The sequence below is a fragment of the Cherax quadricarinatus genome, unplaced genomic scaffold, assembly GCF_038502225.1.
Source record: "Cherax quadricarinatus isolate ZL_2023a unplaced genomic scaffold, ASM3850222v1 Contig141, whole genome shotgun sequence".
Taxonomy (NCBI): Eukaryota; Metazoa; Arthropoda; class Malacostraca; order Decapoda; family Parastacidae; genus Cherax; species Cherax quadricarinatus.
Window position 1 is genome coordinate 105,197 of NW_027195167.1, and position 23,385 is coordinate 128,581.

The window sequence follows — 23,385 nt, forward strand, 5'->3', positions numbered from 1 at the left end:
GGACGACGACCTACTTACACTAGTGGCAGGTCCCACTGTGATCTCACCTCATCCTGCTTCAACTCATCTCACCGCAGTATATAAGCCACCTCTCTGGCCCTATGCTGCACTTCCTACAAGAGTGATGGACTGAACACATCGATTCCAGGTTGAGGGACTGATTACCTCAAACTTCTACTCTCCTTACCCATTTCTACTTTGTATTGGACTGATGAAGCCACTGTGTGGCGAAACGTTTCTTCAATAAAGATTCCCATGTGTTGCATAAGTGTCTCAATTCTTCAACTTGTCGGTTTTCTAAACCATTCATCACATCTGTCAGACACTGCAACATCATGGAATCTTGGTACAAAGACTTCAACGCTTGCCCAACCTTTGGACGACGACCTACTTACACTAGTGGCAGGTCCCACTGTGATCTCACCTCATCCTGCTTCAACTCATCTCACCGCAGTATATAAGCCACCTCTCTGGCCCTATGCTGCACTTCCTACAAGAGTGATGGACTGAACACATCGATTCCAGGTTGAGGGACTGATTACCTCAAACTTCTACTCTCCTTACCCATTTCTACTTTGTATTGGACTGATGAAGCCACTGTGTGGCGAAACGTTTCTTCAATAAAGATTCCCATGTGTTGCATAAGTGTCTCAATTCTTCAACTTGTCGGTTTTCTAAACCATTCATCACATCTGTCAGACACTGCAACATCATGGAATCTTGGTACAAAGACTTCAACGCTTGCCCAACCTTTGGACGACGACCTACTTACACTAGTGGCAGGTCCCACTGTGATCTCACCTCATCCTGCTTCAACTCATCTCACCGCAGTATATAAGCCACCTCTCTGGCCCTATGCTGCACTTCCTACAAGAGTGATGGACTGAACACATCGATTCCAGGTTGAGGGACTGATTACCTCAAACTTCTACTCTCCTTACCCATTTCTACTTTGTATTGGACTGATGAAGCCACTGTGTGGCGAAACGTTTCTTCAATAAAGATTCCCATGTGTTGCATAAGTGTCTCAATTCTTCAACTTGTCGGTTTTCTAAACCATTCATCACATCTGTCAGACACTGCAACATCATGGAATCTTGGTACAAAGACTTCAACGCTTGCCCAACCTTTGGACGACGACCTACTTACACTAGTGGCAGGTCCCACTGTGATCTCACCTCATCCTGCTTCAACTCATCTCACCGCAGTATATAAGCCACCTCTCTGGCCCTATGCTGCACTTCCTACAAGAGTGATGGACTGAACACATCGATTCCAGGTTGAGGGACTGATTACCTCAAACTTCTACTCTCCTTACCCATTTCTACTTTGTATTGCGAATGTCCTCGTCAGAATGAATTCGACGGCCTATTTTGGTGTCATCGGCAAACTTGCCGATGTCGCTCTTTATGCCCTCATCTATGTCGTTTATGTAGATTGTGAACAGCAGGGGGCCCAACACTGACCCCTGTGGAACACCGCTCGTGACGCTTCCCCACTCTGATTTCTCCCCATTTATGCAAACTCTCTGCTGCCTATTTGTCAACCATGCCTCTATCCAGGAAAAAATTTCTCCTCCTATTCCATGTGCTTTAATTTTCCTCAATAGTCTCTGATGTGGGACCCTGTCAAAAGCCTTACTGAAGTCCATATACACAATATCATATTCATTACCATGATCTACCTCCTCAAATACCTTAGTGAAAAAAGTTAATAAATTCGTAAGGCAGGAACGCCCCTTTGTAAAACCATGCTGAGATTCGTTGATTAATTTATGCTTTTCAAGATGGCTACGAACTGCCTCGGCAATTATTGATTCCATAAATTTTCCCACTATGGAGGTTAGGCTTATTGGTCTATAGTTCGAAGCTAAGGACCTGTCACCTGTTTTGAAAATAGGTATCACATTTGCCATTTTCCACTTATCTGGCACCATGCCAGTTTGTAGTGATATGTTGAAAAGATTAGCCAAAGGTGTGCTAAGCTCCTCTTTACATTCCTTTAGAACCCTTGCATACAGTTCATCAGGGCCTGGGGATTTGTTAGGTTTTAATTTATCTATTTGCCTAAGGACCATGTCACTTGTGACCCTAATAGTGCACAGTTTATTATCGTCCTGTTCTACATAATTTATCATTACTGGAATATCGCTGGTATCCTCCTGTGTAAAAACTGAGAGGAAGTATGTGTTAAAAATTCTACACATTTCCTTATCACTGTCAGTGAGCTGACCGGAGGAACTTTTGAGTGGGCCTATCTTGTCCCTGATCTTACTTCTGTATACCTGAAAGAATCCTTTTGGGTTAGTCTTCGATTCTTTTGCAACTTTAACCTCATAATCTCTTTTTGCTTTTCTAATTCCCTTTTTTATTTCTCTCTTTAACTGAATATATCGATTTCTTAATTGCCCCTCTCCTCTTTTGATTTGCCTATATATGCCTCTCTTTTGACCAATCAGATATTTTAATCTATTGTTCATCCATTTAGGATCATTTTTGTTTGATCTGATTTCCCTATTTGGAACATAATTTGACTGAGCAGCTAGAACTATGCCCTGGAAAGCATCATATCGGCAACCATCACCACCTACCTGACCCTTAGTCAGGTCATTCCACTTCAGCCCACCTAAGTAATTTTTCAGTCCTATGAAATCAGCCAAGCGAAAGTCAGGGACGGAGACTTGATTGCCATTATTAGGGGAATTCCATGATATATTAAAACTGAGTGATTTGTGATCACTCTCCCCAAGCTCATCATTAACCTCAAGATTATTAATTAGTGTTTCCCTACTGGCAAGAACCAAGTCAAGGAGGTTATTTCCCCTAGTTGGCTCTGTCACAAACTGTTTTAAAAAGCAATCCTGGATCGTGTCAAGAAAGTCACCTGACTCTAAATTTCCTGTCAAATTGCTCCAGTCAATCTGTCTATAGTTGAAATCTCCCATTAGCACAACATTTTCGTATGTAGATGCCTTACGAATTTCGTCCCATAGAAGTTTACTGCACTCCCTATCAAGATTTGGGGCCCTGTAAATCACACCCAAAATTAGTTTTTCTCGGCCCTCGAGAAGCTGTAACCAAACAGATTCAGTGGCTGACGCTTCTAATTTAATATCTTGTCTAACACAACAATTTAAGTTGTCTCTGACATACATCGCTACTCCACCACCTTTCCTGTTGACCCTGTCAGTGTGGAATAATTTATAGCCTTGTATGTGACATTCAGAGGGCATCTCTCTATCTTTCAGATTGAGCCAGGTCTCTGTTATAGCAATAATATCTATGTTTCCTGCACTTGCAATTAATCTTAGCTCATCTATCTTATTTCTAACACTCCTGCTATTAGTATAGTAAACCTTAAGGGAGTTAGTCCCTTGCTGCCCTCTGCTGTCCCCCTTTGTTTGCTGACCTGTTCTATTGTCTTTATTTATAACTTCATGCTGAAAGCCACTGTGTGGCGAAACGTTTCTTCAATAAAGATTCCCATGTGTTGCATAAGTGCCTCAATTCTTCAACTTGTCGGTTTTCTAAACCATTCATCACATCTGTCAGACACTGCAACATCATGGAATCTTGGTACAAAGACTTCAACGCTTGCCAAACCTTTGGACGACGACCTACTTACACTAGTGGCAGGTCCCTCTGTGATCTCACCTCATCCTGCTTCAACTCATCTCACCGCAGTATATAAGCCACCTCTCTGGCCCTATGCTGCACTTCCTACAAGAGTGATGGACTGAACACATCGATTCCAGGTTGAAGGATGATTACCTCAAACTTCTACTCTCCTTACCCATTTCTACTTTGTATTGGACTGATGAAGCCACTGTGTGGCGAAACGTTTCTTCAATAAAGATTACCATGTGTTGCATAAGTGTCTCAATTCTTCAACTTGTCGGTTTTCTAAACCATTCATCACATCTGTCAGACAGTGCAACATCATGGAATCTTGGTACAAAGACTTCAACGCTTGCCCAACCTTTGGACGACGACCTACTTACACTAGTGGCAGGTCCCACTGTGATCTCACCTCATCCTGCTTCAACTCATCTCACTGCAGTATATAAGCCACCTCTCTGGCCCTATGCTGCACTTCCTACAAGAGTGATGGACTGAACACATCGATTCCAGGTTGAGGGACTGATTACCTCAAACTTCTACTCTCCTTACCCATTTCTACTTTGTATTGGACTGATGAAGCCACTGTGTGGCGAAACGTTTCTTCAATAAAGATTCCCATGTGTTGCATAAGTGTCTCAATTTTTCAACTTGTCGGTTTTCTAAACCATTCATCACATCTGTCAGACACTGCAACATCATGGAATCTTGGTACAAAGACTTCAACGCTTGCCCAACCTTTGGACGACGACCTACTTACACTAGTGGCAGGTCCCACTGTGATCTCACCTCATCCTGCTTCAACTCATCTCACTGCAGTATATAAGCCACCTCTCTGGCCCTATGCTGCACTTCCTACAAGAGTGATGGACTGAACACATCGATTCCAGGTTGAAGGACTGATTACCTCAAACTTCTACTCTCCTTACCCATTTCTACTTTGTATTGGACTGATGAAGCCACTGTGTGGCGAAACGTTTCTTCAATAAAGATTACCATCTGTTGCATAAGTGTCTCAATTCTTCAACTTGTCGGTTTTCTAAACCATTCATCACATCTGTCAGACACTGCAACATCATGGAATCTTGGTGCAAAGACTTTAACGCTTGCCCAACCTTTGGACGACGACCTACTTACACTAGTGGCAGGTCCCACTGTGATCTCACTTTATCCTGCTTCAACTCATCTCACTGCAGTATATAAGCCACCTCTCTGGCCCTATGGTGCACTTCCTACAAGATTGATGGACTGAACACATCGATTCCAGGTTGAGGGACTGATTACCTCAAACGTCTACTCTCCTTACCCATTTCTACTTTGTATTGGACTGATGAAGCCACTGTGTGGCGAAACGTTTCTTCAATAAAGATTCCCATTTGTTGCACAAGTGTCTCAATTCTTCAACTTGTCGGTTTTCTAAACCATTCATCACATTTGTCAGACACTGCAACATCATGGAATCTTGGTACAAAGACTTCAACGCTTGCCCAACCTTTGGACGACGACCTACTTACACTAGTGGCAGGTCCCACTGTGATCTCACCTCATCCTGCTTCAACTTATCTCACCGCAGTATATAAGCCACCTCTCTGGCACTATGCTGCACTTCCTACAAGAGTGATGGACTGAACACATCGATTCCAGGTTGAGGGACTGATTACCTCAAACTTCTACTCTCCTTACCCATTTCTACTTTGTATTGGACTGATGAAGCCACTGTGTGGCGAAACGTTTCTTCAATAAAGATTCCCATGTGTTGCATAAGTGTCTCAGTTCTTTAACTTGTCGGTTTTCTAAACCATTCATCACATCTGTGAGACACTGCAACATCATGGAATCTTGGTACAAAGACTTCAACGCTTGCCCAACCTTTGGACGACGACCTACTTACACTAGTGGCAGGTCGCACTGTGAATTCACCTCATCCTGCTTCAACTCATCTCACCGTAGTATATAAGCCACTTCTCTGGCCCTATGCTGCACTTCCTACAAAATTGATGGACTGAACACATCGATTCCAGGTTGAGGGACTGATTACCTCAAACTTCTACTCTCCTTACCCATTTCTACTTTGTATTGGACTGGTGAAGCAACTGTGTGGCGAAACGTTTCTTCAATAAAGATTCCCATGTGTTGCATAAGTGTCTCAATTCTTCAACTTGTCGGTTTTCTAAACCATTCATCACATCTGTCAGACACTGCAACATCATGGAATCTTGGTACAAAGACTTGAATGCTTGCCCAACCTTTGGACGACGACCTACTTACACTAGTGGCAGGTCCCACTGTGATCTCACCTTATCCTGCTTCAACTCATCTCACCGCAGTATATAAGCCACCTCTCTGGCCCTATGCTGCACTTCCTACATGAGTGATGGACTAAACACATCGATTCCAGGTTGAGGGACTGATTACCTCAAACTTCTACTCTCCTTACCCATTTCTACTTTGTATTGGACTGATGAAGCCACTGTGTGGCGAAACGTTTCTTCAATAAAGATTCCCATGTGTTGCATAAGTGTCTCAATTCTTCAACTTGTCGGTTTTCTAAACCATTCATCAAATCTGTCAGACACTGCAACATCATGGAATCTTGGTACAAAGACTTTAACGCTTGCCCAACCTTTGGACGACGACCTACTTACACTAGTGGCAGGTCCCACTGTGATCTCACCTCATCCTGCTTCAACTCATCTCACCGCAGTATATAAGCCACCTCTCTGGCCCTATACTGCACTTTCTACAAGAGTGATGGACTGAACACATCGATTCCAGGTTGAGGGACTGATTACCTCAAACTTCTACTCTCCTTACCCATTTCTACTTTGTATTGGACTGATGAAGCCACTGTGTGGCGAAACGTTTCTTCAATAAAGATTCCCATGTGTTGCATAAGTGCCTCAATTCTTCAACTTGTCGGTTTTCTAAACCATTCATCACATCTGTCAGACACTGCAACATCATGGAATCTTGGTACAAAGACTTTAATGCTTGCCCAACCTTTGGACGACGACCTACTTACACTAGTGGCAGGTCCCACTGTGATCTCACCTCATCCTGCTTCAACTCATCTCACTGCAGTATATAAGCCACCTCTCTGGCCCTATGCTGCACTTCCTACAAGAGTGATGGACTGAACACATCAATTCCAGGTTGAGGGACTGATTACCTCAAACTTCTACTCTCCTTACCCATTTCTACTTTGTATTGGACTGATGAAGCCACTGTGTGGCGAAACGGTTCTTCAATAAAGATTCCCATGTGTTGCACAAGTGTCTCAATTCTTCAACTTGTCGGTTTTCTAAACCATTCATCACATCTGTCAGACACTGCAACATCATGGAATCTTGGTACAAAGACTTCAACGCTTGCCAAACCTTTGGACGACGACCTACTTACACTAGTGGCAGGTCCCTCTGTGATCTCACCTCATCCTGCTTCAACTCATCTCACCGCAGTATATAAGCCACCTCTCTGGCCCTATGCTGCACTTCCTACAAGAGTGATGGACTGAACACATCGATTCCAGGTTGAAGGATGATTACCTCAAACTTCTACTCTCCTTACCCATTTCTACTTTGTATTGGACTGATGAAGCCACTGTGTGGCGAAACGTTTCTTCAATAAAGATTACCATGTGTTGCATAAGTGTCTCAATTCTTCAACTTGTCGGTTTTCTAAACCATTCATCACATCTGTCAGACACTGCAACATCATGGAATCTTGGTACAAAGACTTCAACGCTTGCCCAACCTTTGGACGACGACCTACTTACACTAGTGGCAGGTCCCACTGTGATCTCACCTCATCCTGCTTCAACTTATCTCACCGCAGTATATAAGCCACCTCTCTGGCCCTATGCTGCACTTCCTACAAGAGTGATGGACTGAACACATCGATTCCAGGTTGAGGGACTGATTACCTCAAACTTCTACTCTCCTTACCCATTTCTACTTTGTATTGGACTGATGAAGCCACTGTGTGGCGAAACGTTTCTTCAATAAAGATTCCCATGTGTTGCATAAGTGTCTCAATTCTTCAACTTGTCGGTTTTCTAAACCATTCGTGGACAGTGTTGTCAGAAATTATCACACACAGTAAGACACAGTACACAACTAGCATCACCACACACAGTAAGACATAGTACACAACTAGCATCACCACACACAGTAATACACAGTACACAACTAGCATCATCACACTCAGTAAGACACAGTACACAACTAGCACCACCACACACAGTAAGACACAGTACACAACTAGCACCACCACACACAGTAAGACACAGTACACAACTAGCATCATCACACACAGTAAGACACAGTACACAACTAGCACCACCACACACAGTAAGACACAGTACACAACTAGCATGATCACACACAGTAAGACACAGTACACAACTAGCACCACCACACACAGTAGGACACAGTACACAACTAGCACCACCACACACAGTAAGACAGAGTACGCAACTAGCACCACCACACACAGTAAGACACATCTTAATAAGGAATCGTTCAGGACACTGTACACCGTGTACGTTAGGACCATATTGGAGTATGCGGCACCAGTTTGGAAACCACACCTAGCTAAGCACGTAAAGAAACTAGAGAAAGTGCAAAGGTTTGCAACAAGACTAGTCCCAGAGCTAAGAGGTATGTCCTACGAGGAGAGGTTAAGGGAAATCAACCTGACGACACTAAAGGACAGGAGAGAGAGAGGGGACATGATAACGACATACAAAATACTGAGAGGAATTGACAAGGTGGACAAAGACAGGATGATCCAGAGATTGGACACAGTAACAAGGGGACACAGTTGGAAGTTGAAGACACAGATGAATCACAGGGATGTTAGGAAGTATTTCTTCAGTCACAGAGTAGTCAGAAAGTGGAGTAGTTTCGAAAGCGATGTAGTGGAGGCAGAATCCATACGTAGCTTTAAGCGGAGGTATGATAAAGCTCACGGTTCAGGGAGAGTGACCTATTAGCGACCAGTGAAGAGGCGGGGCCAGGAGTTTGGACACGACCCCTGCAATCTCAACTAGGTGAGTGCAACTAGGTGAGTACAGTACACAGTGTAACACTTACAGAGATACTTAAGTTGATGTAGTGTGGAGGTGACAGTGTGGCGTAGTTGTGGCAGGAGACAACCAGCATGGTGGTCACTCACCACAGCCAGGTAGAGCTCCCTCAGGTTGTGACACTGTTGTAACAACGTGACTCCTCCACCAGTAAGACAACCAATGAACTCCTCCAGGTGACTCCTGTAACAGAATAAAACACTGATGAACACCTCACTCTTACTGACTCACCACCTACACTGTATATTACACCAAGTGGTAGTGAACAATGTTACACTGTATGTTACACCAAGTGGTAGTGAACAATGTTACACTGTATATTACACCAAGTGGTAGTGAACAATGTTACACTGTATATTACACCAAGTGGTAGTGAACAATGTTACACTGTATATTACACCAAGTGGTAGTGAACAATGTTACACTGTATATTACACCAAGTGGTAGTGAACAATGTTACACTGTATATTACACCAAGTGGTAGTGAACAATGTTACACTGTATATTACACCAAGTGGTAGTGAACAATATTACACTGTATATTACACCAAGTGGTAGTGAACAATGTTACACTGTATATTACACCAAGTGGTAGTGAACAATGTTACACTGTATATTACACCAAGTGGTAGTAAACAATGTTACACTGTATATTACACCAAGTGGTAGTGAACAATGTTACACTGTATATTACACCAAGTGGTAGTGAACAATGTTGCACTGCATATTACACCAAGTGGTAGTGAACAATGTTACACTGTATATTACACCAAGTGGTAGTGAACAATGTTACACTGTATATTACACCAAGTGGTAGTGAACAATGTTACACTGTATATTACACCAAGTGGTAGTGAACAATGTTACACTGTATATTACTCCAAGTGGTAGTGAACAATGTTACAAGACTGTGCAACAGAAGACTGTGTAGCAGAAGACTGTGTAGCAGAAGACTGTGCAGCAGAAGACTGTGCAGCAGAAGACTGTGTAGCAGAAGACTGTGTAGCAGAAGACTGTGCAGCAGAAGACTGTGTAGCAGAAGACTGTGTAGCAGAAGACTGTGTAGCAGAAGACTGTGCAGCAGAAGACTGTGCAGCAGAAGACTGTGTAGCAGAAGACTGTGTAGCAGAAGACTGTGCAGCAGAAGACTGTGTAGCAGAAGACTGTGTAGCAGAAGACTGTGCAGCAGAAGACTGTGTAACAGAAGACTGTGTAGCAGAAGACTGTGTAGCAGAAGACTGTGCAGCAGAAGACTGTGTAGCAGAAGACTGTGTAGCAGAAGACTGTGTAGCAGAAGACTGTGCAGCAGAAGACTGTGCAGCAGAAGACTGTGTAGCAGAAGACTGTGCAGCAGAAGACTGTGTAGCAGAAGACTGTGTAGCAGAAGACTGTGCAGCAGAAGACTGTGTAGCAGAAGACTGTGTAGCAGAAGACTGTGTAGCAGAAGACTGTGCAGCAGAAGACTGTGCAGCAGAAGACTGTGCAGCACTAGGCTGTGCAGCAGAAGACTGTGCAGCAGAGGACTGTGCAGCAACAAACTGTGCAGCACAAGACTGTGCAGCAGAAGACTGAGCAGCACAAGACTGTGCAGCACAAGACTGTGTAGCACATGACTGTGCAGCACAAGACTGTGCAACACAAGACTGTACAGCACAAGACTGTGCAGCAGAAGACTGTGCAGCAGAAGACTGTGCAGCACAAGACTGTGCAGCACAAGACTGTACAGCACAAGACTGTGCAGCACAAGACAGCAGTAATGTACACTGAGAGACAACTCAATAAGTGTCAGGGGACCAAGACTGCTCAACTTCCTCCCAGAATACAAGAAAGGGATTACCCATAGACCTCTGGCTGTCTCTAACACCAACAACGATATTAACACCATCAACAATGTTAACTCCAACAACGATGTTAACACCAACAACGATATTAACACCATCAACAGTGTTAATTCCAACAACGATGTTAACACCAACAGCGATATTAACACCATCAACAGTGTTAACTCCAACAACGATGTTAACACCAACAACGATGTTACCACCATCAACAGTGTTAACTCCAACAACGATGTTAACACCGACAACGATATTAACACCATCAACAGTGTTAACACCAACAACGATGTTAACACCAACAACGATATTAACACCATCAACAGTGTTAACACCAACAACGATGTTAACACCAACAACGATATTAACTCCATCAACAATGTTAACTCCAAAAACGATGTTAACTCCAACAACGATGTTAACACCAACAACGATATTAACTCCATCAACAATGTTAACTCCAACAACGATGTTAACACCAACAACGATATTAACACCACCAACAGTGTTAACACCAACAACGATGTTAACACCAACAACGATGTTAACTCCAACAACGATGTTAACACCAACAACGATACTAACTCCATCAACAATATTAACTCCAACAACGATGTTAACTCCAACAACGATGTTAACACCAACAACGATATTAACACCATCAACAGTGTTAACTCCAACGACGATGTTAACACCAACAACGATATTAACACCATCAACAGTGTTAACACCAACAACGATGCTAACACCAACAACGATATTAACACCATCAACAGTGTTAACACCAACAACGATGCTAACATCAACAACGATATTAACACCATCAACAGTGTTAACTCCAACAACGATGTTAACACCAACAACGATATTAACACCATCAACAGTGTTAACTCCAACAACGATGTTAACACCAACAACGATATTAACTCCATCAACAATGTTAACTCCAACAACGATGTTAACTCCAACGACGATGTTAACACCAACAACGATATTAACTCCATCAACAGTGTTAACTCCAACAACGATGTTAACACCAACAACGATATTAACACCATCAACAGTGTTAACTCCAACAACGATGTTAACACCAACAACGATAATAACTCCATCAACAATGTTAACTCCAACAACGATGCTAACACCAACAACGATATTAACACCACCAACAGTGTTAACACCAACAACGATGTTAACACCAACAACGATATTAACTCCATCAACAATGTTAACTCCAACAACGATGTTAACTCCAACGACGATGTTAACACCAACAACGATATTAACTCCATCAACAATGTTAACTCCAACAACGATGTTAACTCCAACAACGATGTTAACACCAACGACGATATTAACACCATCAACAGTGTTAACTCCAACGACGATGTTAACACCAACAACGATATTAACACCATCAACAGTGTTAACACCAACAACGATGCTAACACCAACAACGATATTAACACCATCAACAGTGTTAACTCCAACAACGATGTTAACACCAACAACGATATTAACACCATCAACAGTGTTAACTCCAACAACGATGTTAACACCAACAACGATATTAACACCAACAACAGTGTTAACTCCAACAACGATGTTAACACCAACAACGATATTAACACCATCAACAGTGTTAACACCAACAACGATGTTAACACCAACAACGATATTAACACCATCACCAGTGTTAACACCAACAACGATGTTAACACCAACAACGATATTAACTCCATCAACAATGTTAACTCCAAAAACGATGTTAACTCCAACAACGATGTTAACACCAACAACGATATTAACTCCATCAACAATGTTAACTCCAACAACGATGTTAACACCAACAACGATATTAACACCACCAACAGTGTTAACACCAACAACGATGTTAACACCAACAACGATGTTAACTCCAACAACGATGTTAACACCAACAACGATACTAACTCCATCAACAATATTAACTCCAACAACGATGTTAACTCCAACAACGATGTTAACACCAACAACGATATTAACACCATCAACAGTGTTAACTCCAACGACGATGTTAACACCAACAACGATATTAACACCATCAACAGTGTTAACACCAACAACGATGCTAACACCAACAACGATATTAACACCATCAACAGTGTTAACACCAACAACGATGCTAACATGAACAACGATATTAACACCATCAACAGTGTTAACTCCAACAACGATGTTAACACCAACAACGATATTAACACCATCAACAGTGTTAACTCCAACAACGATGTTAACACCAACAACGATATTAACTCCATCAACAATGTTAACTCCAACAACGATGTTAACTCCAACGACGATGTTAACACCAACAACGATATTAACTCCATCAACAGTGTTAACTCCAACAACGATGTTAACACCAACAACGATATTAACACCATCAACAGTGTTAACTCCAACAACGATGTTAACACCAACAACGATAATAACTCCATCAACAATGTTAACTCCAACAACGATGCTAACACCAACAACGATATTAACACCACCAACAGTGTTAACACCAACAACGATGTTAACACCAACAACGATATTAACTCCATCAACAATGTTAACTCCAACAACGATGTTAACTCCAACGACGATGTTAACACCAACAACGATATTAACTCCATCAACAATGTTAACTCCAACAACGATGTTAACTCCAACAACGATGTTAACACCAACGACGATATTAACACAATCAACAGTGTTAACTCCAACGACGATGTTAACACCAACAACGATATTAACACCATCAACAGTGTTAACACCAACAACGATGCTAACACCAACAACGATATTAACACCATCAACAGTGTTAACTCCAACAACGATGTTAACACCAACAACGATATTAACACCATCAACAGTGTTAACTCCAACAACGATGTTAACACCAACAACGATATTAACACCAACAACAGTGTTAACTCCAACAACGATGTTAACACCAACAACGATATTAACACCATCAACAGTGTTAACACCAACAACGATGTTAACACCAACAACGATATTAACACCATCACCAGTGTTAACACCAACAACGATATTAACTCCATCAACAATGTTAACTCCAACAACGATGTTAACACCAACAACGATATTAACACCATCAACAGTGTTAACACCAACAACGATGTTAACTCCAACAACGATGTTAACTCCAACAACGATATTAACACCATCAACAATGTTAACACCAACAAAGATATTAACACCATTAACATTGTTAACTCCAACAACGATGTTAACACCAACAACGATATTAACACCATCAATAGTGTTAACTCCAACATCGATGTTAATACCAACAACGATATTAACACCATCAACAGTGTTAACTCCAACGACGATGTTAACACCAACAACGATATTAACACCATCAACAGTGTTAACTCCAACAACGATGTTAACACCAACAACGATATTAACACCAACAACAGTGTTAACTCCAACAACGATGTTAACACCAACAACGATATTAATACCATCAACAGTGTTAACTCCAACAACGATGTTAACACCAACAACGATATTAACACCATCAACAGTGTTAACTCCAACAACGATGTTAACACCAATAACGATGTTAACACCAACAACGATAATAACTCCATCAACAATGTTAACTCCAACAACGATGTTAACTCCAACAACGATGTTAACACCAACAACGATGTTAATTCCAACAACGATGTTAACACCAACGACGATATTAACACGATCAACAATGTTAACACCAACTACGATATTAACACCATTAACAGTGTTAACTCCAACAACGATGTTAACACCAACAACGATATTAACACCATCAACAGTGTTAACTCCAACAACGGTGTTAACACCAACAACGATATTAACACCATCAACAGTGTTAACACCAACAACGATGTTAACACCAACAACGATATTAACACCATCAACAATGTTAACACCAACAACGATGTTAACACCAACAACGATATTAACTCCATCAACAATGTTAACTCCAACAACGATGTTAACTCCAACAACGATGTTAACACCAACAATGATATTAACTCCATCAACAATGTTAACTCCAACAACGATGTTAACACCAACAACGATATTAACACCACCAACAGTGTTAACACCAACAACGATGTTAACACCAACAACGATATTAACTCCATCAACAATGTTAACTCCAACAACGATGTTGTGGCATGCAAAGAGTACGTAACCTTTATTCGGCGCATGGACACACCCTCATTTACAGGCTATCTCCCCCAACCAGCGAACCAGGTTGCTAAGAGTTGGTGATGGGGCCCCATCGTTCAACTAGTGACCAGGTTCTAGCCAATAAGAAGGTGGGATTGGCAATCGCAGAGGTTATGTGGGTACCGCTCTCCTGTCTGCCCTTGTCATTCCCATTCTAGAGCTGGTTGAGCACGGTCTGCTATCTTGTGGCTTCTATTTCTGCCTTGCTTACCGTGACGTGCACTATACTTATTACTGTACATAGTGTACATATTGCTGTTCTAAATTGGTGAAGGATAATATAAGTCTAAACTTTTTCTGCTGTATTTCTTTTGCTCCCATTACACCTGGGATAACAGGCCTTTGAAATCCTAGGTTGTAATATGGGTAGCCTGTCCGAGAGCTGGAGCTGGACTTAGAGAAACGGTTGAGCTTAGGGTGAAGCTTGTAGCAGGAACATTGTGTAGCTTGCTGTCTCGCTTCGCTTTACAAATTTTGCGTGTCAGTTGCTTATGATCAGCCTTGCTATTGTGTGATCGTTCAACAGCTCGCTACTAGCTTGTTCAGTGTGCTCGCTTCGCTACGGTCAATCTTGTGTGCAGTCGGCTTTGCTTGTATGCGTATTCTGGAATCGTACTGTGCATAGCTAAGCGTGTTCTGCAAATTAACGTGTTACGTTGGGGTATTCGTACTGTGCATAGCGAATAACTTATGCCACCTAGACGAGTCAGACGCCTGGTGTCGGCATATACTTTGCATAACCTACCTAAATTGTCCCTACAGCGTTGTTGGCAAATTGCTCGTTCCATTGGCATTCCCTATAAACGCACTCTTACAGCTGCGCAACTGCGTTCACTTATTGCTGACAAACTTATTGAAGAAGAGATGGCACATCAAACTCCTCCCTCTACGGGAGCTAAGGAAAAAACTCCTATGTTCTCGCATGAGGAAGATGATACACTTACGGAGCAAGATGGTCAGTATAGTGCAGCTGGGTTGTCTCGAGGTGAATCAGCGTCCTTGGCACTTGAGCTGGCAAAAATCACGCTGGAGCAAACTAGGGAACAGAGAGCATTCGCAAGGGAAGAATTTGATAGGGAAAGAGAAAGGAGGCAGTTTTCGCATTCTGTAAACGATTTCAGTTTACAAAAAGCAGTACAGCTTGTTCCCCGCTTCAATGAGGCCGAACCAGAGCAATTTTTCGAAAGCTTCGAAAATCAGGCTCGAGCCTTGAGGTGGCCGGAACAGCACTGGGCAGCGTTGGTTCATACAGCATTATTGGGTAAGGCACAGGAATTTACGTCGGTATTAACTGACGCTGAATTCTCTGATTATCAAATAGTGAAGACCACAGTGTTGGGAGCATATACATGTATCCCAGCTAAATATCGTAAGACCTTCAAATTGAACAGGCGGCAGCTTGGTCAATCCCTGGTGGACTTTGTGAGACAGCAAACCAAAGCTTTTACCAGCTGGTATAAAGCGAGTGGTGTCTCTAACTTTGAGGAGCTGGTGCAGCTTATTCTGATTGATAACCTGCTGGAGTCTGTAGGACCCGAGGTTCGTGTCTTTCTGCAGGATCGTGACTTAACCACTGCATTGGAGGCAGCCAGGTGGGCTGATACCTTCGAAACGAACCGCTCCTTGTCCGAGCGGTCCCGTCTCTCTTTTCAACAGTCTGGCGTGAGCAGAGATCGACAACATTGGAGAATGAAGTGCCAGCCGGAGGGAGAGCGTCTACGTCATCCAACTAAGTCACCTGGTGAGCCACGCTTCTCAACATATGGTCCCCCTGCGGAGAGGCAAACTACTTATGGAGCATCTCGACAACAATATCCAGAGAGGCACCAGCCAGAACGACACCACTTGCAACGTCATCAGGGAGTAAAGGGCAAGCCTGTCGTCTGCTTCAGGTGTAATAAAGTAGGTCACATCAGTTCCAACTGCCCCCAAAAACCTCAACCCATCGGGAAAATCTCTAATATCCCTAGTAACATGTCCCCTAGAGAAGTAGAAAAAGGTATGGCCCCTTATTATTGCGAAAGTCTTATTTCCCTTCAGGAAAACTCAAAACCAACTAAAGTAAATACCTTTAGAGATACTGGAGCATATTGCTCACTTGTCAGAGAAGGAATATTACCCCTTTCAGAGAATACTTCTTTGAATTCCTCAGTTTTATTGGAAGCATTTGGAGGAGCTATATTTTCTGTTCCTTTGCATAAAATTTATGTACAGTGCAAATATTACACTGGGTACTTGACTGTAGGTGTCTCAAAAGGATTTCCCATGAAAAATGCCATGTTATTACTGGGTAATAACATTACTACTGTTAATTCGTGTCCTGAACCTATAATGATTAATGCTTCTCCAGTGTTGGCCATAACTCGGGCAACATCCCAAGGGTTGTCTGGAGAGAATGTTGACCTATCCTTGGACGACTCCGATCTCGGAATAGCCACGTTGTTTTATGAGACACACCGGCCGGAGTCTCGTAAATCAAGTGAACAGACCCCGATCAAGCCTTCCTATTCCCAGGTTGCAGGATTGCCAGATGTCTCTGTTTCCATGCCCGAGGGACTGTCCTTCCGGGAGGAACAACGAAAGGACCCTTCTTTAAAATTCGCTTTTCAGGCAGCCAGGTGTAAATCCTCTTTGGGTCATCCAGTCAAGTATGAAGTTAAAAATGATTATTTGGTCTGCACTGAGACTGGTAAGGAGATAGAGGGCCGGCAATTATACGACAGGTTAGTGGTTCCAACCAAGTATAGACCTCAGATATTAAATATAGCTCATAATACGTCATTAGGAGGTCACTTGGGAATTACAAAAACCTTTTATAGAATCACAAAAGAATTTTATTGGCCAAAATTAAAGAAAGATGTGAAGAATCATATTAGGTGTTGCCGAGAATGTCAGCAAGTTGGAAAACCTGGACATTCCATTAAACCTGCACCTCTCCAACCCATACCTGCTGATGGAGAACCTTTTGCAGATTTAATTATAGATTGTGTAGGTCCACTACCTAAGTCAAAGTCTGGAAACCAGTATTTATTTACAATTATGGATAAAGTAACCAGATATCCTGAAGCAATCCCTATGCGTAGTATCAATACTAAAGCTATTCTCAAAGCTTTAACAAAATTCATTTCTTGTTTTGGCATTCCTAAAACTATACAAAGTGATCAAGGTACTAACTTCACTGCCAAAGCATTTAGGGAAGTATTAACTAGGTTAGGGATAATTCACAACTTATCCACTGCCTATCACCCTCAGTCCCAAGGCGCCTTGGAAAGATTCCACCAAACATTAAAAACAATGAGAAGTTTTTGCATGCACTTTCCGACAGACTGGGATGAATCTCTACCGTTGTTGCTGTTCTCAGTACGAGAGACGGTGCAAGAGTCTACAGGGTATAGTCCGTTTGAGCTGATCTTTGGGCACAATGTACGAGGTCCTCTTCGGGTGCTCAAAGAAGGATGGATGGGAGAAGACGTAAGCTCAGCACTCTACAACCCGTCTTCAAGGTTGCAGGTGGCACGTGAGTTAGCCACGGCTAACCTAAAGACAGCTCAAAGTAAGATGAAACAGAGGTATGACAGAAGTGCACAATTCCGCTCCTTCCATCCAGGAGACAAGGTGTTGGTGCAGGAACCTATACCTGGCCACACCTTGAAAGCTAGATTTACGGGACCTATGCAGATTTAAATTATGTGGTAGCTCCCATTGATAAGACCTCAAAAACAAAAACTTACCACATTAATCAAATCAAGGCCTTTCATACACCAGATAAAGTCCCAGTAATGACTGTCCTCTACCTCTGAGGACGACTCTGACTCTTTGCACTCTGAAATTAATACTAAACTTTCAAATTCTGTCCTCCTCAAGGATCCTAGCCCGTTAATGGATGGATTATCTGAAATACAAGCAACCAATTTAACTGAGCTTCTACAGTCATATCCTAATATTTTTTCGGATGTGCCGAAAAAATGTACGTTAGGTTACCATGATGTAGATGTGGGAAAATCTAAACCAATTAAACTCCCCCTACAGAGCTAATCCTGAAAAGCAAAGGCTACTTCAGCAGGAAGTAGACTTCTTGTTAGAACATGGTTTAGTGGAGGAGTCATCACGGCTTCACCGTGCATCCTAGTAAAAAAGGCTGATGGAGGGTTTCGTATGTGCACAGACTACCGTAAAGTGAACGAGGTCACAATTACAGATGCTTACCCTCTTCCTCGTCTGGATGACGTAATTGACTTTGTGGGTAAGGCTACTTTTGTGTCCAAATTAGATCTCCTTAAAGGTTACTATCAGGTACCTTTGACAGATAAGGCGAAGGAAATCTCTGCCTTCGTAATTCCAGGAGGTCATTATCAGTATACAGTTACCCCCTTCGGAATGAAAAATTCCCCCTCTTCATTCCAGAAACTCATCCATCAGGCTATTAAAGGACTTGAAGGCACGGCAGCATACCTAGATGATATTGTTGTGGTGTCTGATACTTGGGATCAACACCTACTTAGACTTAAAGCTCTGTTTGAGACCTTTAAGAATTCCCAATTAACAGTTAATTTATCTAAATCTTCCTTTGGCCAGGCCACCTAAACTTGCTAAAGTTCTTTCGATTAAAGAATATCCAGTTCCTCATGATAGGAAATCTCTTCAACGTTTCCTAGGCATGATCGGATTTTACAGAAGATTCTGTAAGAATTTCTCGGATATTGTAGCCCCTCTTACCTCTCTTACCAGTCATAAAGTTCCCTTTATTTGGACTTCAGATTGTAACACTGCTTTTAATAAAGCAAAAAGATTATTGTGCTCTGCACCCATTCTCCTGTCTCCAGACTTCTCCAAACCTTTTTCATTACAGGTTGATGCTTGTGAGTCTGGGGTTGGGGCGGTACTATTACAAATCGGGAACAAGGAGCTGCAGCCAATCGCATACTTTTCAGCCAAGTTCCAGCCACATCAGAGAGCTTACTCTACCATTGAAAAAGAAGCCCTCGCGCTGGTACTGGCTTTGGAGCATTTCGATGTTTATGTGGGCCAGACATCGCAGGTGGTCACAGTCTACAGTGATCACAACCCGTTAGTCTATCTCCAAGCCATGAAGAATCACAACACAAGGCTTATGCGTTGGACGCTCAGGCTGCAGCCCTACAACATAAAAATTAAATATATTGCCGGCAAAGAAAATGTGTTGGCAGACTCTTTGTCAAGAGTCTAGTTTAATATTTTATTTAGGTTAGGATGTATTTGTGGTAACCCCCTTTCAAGCTCTTTTTTTTTATCCCCTGATGTGGGGTTTTTTTTTTTAGTGAGGGGATACGGGTTACCGTCCGCTTGTATCTTGGACCTATGTTGGCCTATCTGACTGCTGTCTCGCTCTGAGTTTAGGGTTTGGCTTTTGGTCACTAGGAAAGCTGAGCTCTATCTAAGAGTTGGATGGTGGAGAGGATAGGCGGTCCCATTATTTTGTGCCATGGCGGCACGGTTACCACTGGGAGGTGGCAGCCTAATCCTGAGCCTTCTCGGGGGTGGGGGTGTGGCATGCAAAGAGTACGTAACCTTTATTCGGCGCATGGACACACCCTCATTTACAGGCTATCTCCCCCAACCAGCGAACCAGGTTGCTAAGAGTTGGTGATGGGGCCCCATCGTTCAACTAGTGACCAGGTTCTAGCCAATAAGAAGGTGGGATTGGCAATCGCAGAGGTTATGTGGGTACCGCTCTCCTGTCTGCCCTTGTCATTCCCATTCTAGAGCTGGTTGAGCACGGTCTGCTATCTTGTGGCTTCTATTTCTGCCTTGCTTACCGTGACGTGCACTATACTTATTACTGTACATAGTGTACATATTGCTGTTCTAAATTGGTGAAGGATAATATAAGTCTAAACTTTTTCTGCTGTATTTCTTTTGCTCCCATTACACCTGGGATAACAGGCCTTTGAAATCCTAGGTTGTAATAGATGTTAACTCCAACAACGATATTAACTCCAACAACGATGTTAACACCAACAACGATATTAACACCATCAACAGTGTTAACTCCAACGACGATGTTAACACCAACAACGATATTAACACCATCAACAGTGTTAACACCAACAACGATGCTAACACCAACAACGATATTAACACCATCAACAGTGTTAACTCCAACAACGATGTTAACACCAACAACGATATTAACACCATCAACAGTGTTAACTCCAACAACGATGTTAACACCAACAACGATATTAACACCATCAACAGTGTTAACTCCAACAACGATGTTAACACCAACAACGATATTAACTCCATCAACAATGTTAACTCCAACAACGATGTTAACACCAACAACGATATTAACACCACCAACAGTGTTAACACCAACAACGATGTTAACACCAACAACGATATTAACTCCATCAACAATGTTAACTCCAACAACGATGTTAACTCCAACAACGATGTTAACACCAACAACGATATTAACTCCATCAACAATGTTAACTCCAACAACGATGTTAACTCCAACAACGATGTTAACACCAACAACGATATTAACACCATCAACAGTGTTAACTCCAACGACGATGTTAACACCAACAACGATATTAACACCATCAACAGTGTTAACACCAACAACGATGCTAACACCAACAACGATATTAACACCATCAACAGTGTTAACTCCAACAACGATGTTAACACCAACAACGATATTAACACCATCAACAGTGTTAACTCCAACAACGATGTTAACACCAACAACGATATTAACACCAACAACAGTGTTAACTCCAACAACGATGTTAACACCAACAACGATATTAACACCATCAACAGTGTTAACACCAACAACGATGTTAACACCAACAACGATATTAACTCCATCACCAGTGTTAACACCAACAACGATATTAACTCCATCAACAATGTTAACTCCAACAACGATGTTAACACCAACAACGATATTAACACCATCAACAGTGTTAACACCAACAACGATGTTAACTCCAACAACGATGTTAACTCCAACAACGATATTAACACCATCAACAACGTTAACACCAACAAAGATATTAACACCATTAACATTGTTAACTCCAACAACGATGTTAACACCAACAACGATATTAATACCATCAATAGTGTTAACTCCAACATCGATGTTAATACCAACAACGATATTAACACTATCAACAGTGTTAACTGCAACGACGATGTTAACACCAACAACGATATTAACACCAACAACAGTGTTAACTCCAACAACGATGTTAACACCAACAACGATATTAATACCACCAACAGTGTTAACTCCAACAACGATGTTAACACCAACAACGATATTAACACCATCAACAGTGTTAACTCCAACAACGATGTTAACACCAATAACGATGTTAACACCAACAACGATATTAACTCCATCAACAATGTTAACTCCAACAACGATGTTAACTCCAATAACGATGTTAACACCAACAACGATGTTAACTCCAACAACGATGTTAACACCAACGACGATATTAACACGATCAACAATGTTAACACCAACTACGATATTAACACCATTAACAGTGTTAACTCTAACAACGATTTTAACACCAACAACGATATTAACACCATCAATATTGTTAACTCCAACGACGATGTTAACACCAACAACGATATTAACACCATCAACAGTGTTAACTCCAACAACGATGTTAACACCAACAACGATATTAACACCATCAACAGTGTTATCTCCAACAACGATGTTAACACCAACAACGATATTAACACCATCAACAGTGTTAACTCCAACAACGATGTTAACACCAACAACGATATTAACACCATCAACAGTGTTAACTCCAACAACGATGTTAACACCAACAACGATATTAACACCATCAACAGTGTTAACTCCAACAACGATGTTAACACCAACAACGATATTAACACCATCAACAGTGTTAACTCCAACAATGATGTTAACACCAATAACGATGTTAACACCAACAACGATATTAACTCCATCAACAATGTTAACTCCAACAACATTGTTAACTCCAACAACGATGTTAACACCAACAACGATGTTAACTCCAACAACGATGTTAACACCAACGACGATATTAACACGATCAACAATGTTAACACCAACTACGATATTAACACCATTAACAGTGTTAACTCTAAACGATTTTAACACCAACAACGATATTAACACCATCAATAGTGTTAACTCCAACAACGATGTTAACACCAACAACGATATTAACACCATCAACAGTGTTAACTCCAACGACGATGTTAACACCAACAACGATATTAACACCATCAACAGTGTTAACTCCAACAACGATGTTAACACCAACAACGATATTAACACCATCAACAGTGTTAACTCCAACAACGATGTTAACACCAACAACGATATTAACACCATCAACAGTGTTAACTCCAACAACGATGTTAACACCAACAACGATATTAACACCATCAACAGTGGTAACTCCAACAACGATGTTAACACCAACAACGACATTAACACCATCAACAGTGTTAACACCAACAACGATGTTAACACCAGCAACGATATTAACTCCAT

The 23,385-nt window shown here is 41.8% G+C and overlaps 1 protein-coding gene across 1 annotated transcript in view; it reads right to left on the reverse strand.

The window, feature by feature from the left end:
• The window catches only part of LOC138851226 (uncharacterized), a gene marked incomplete at its 3' end in the record, with an annotated part of 87,919 nt that overhangs the window by 57,583 nt on the left and 6,951 nt on the right, over positions 1-23,385 (reverse strand). The window contains exon 2 of the mRNA XM_070080091.1: positions 8,711-8,886. Coding sequence (XP_069936192.1) covers positions 8,711-8,886 — 176 coding nt within the window. The remainder of the gene's footprint in view (positions 1-8,710; positions 8,887-23,385) is intronic.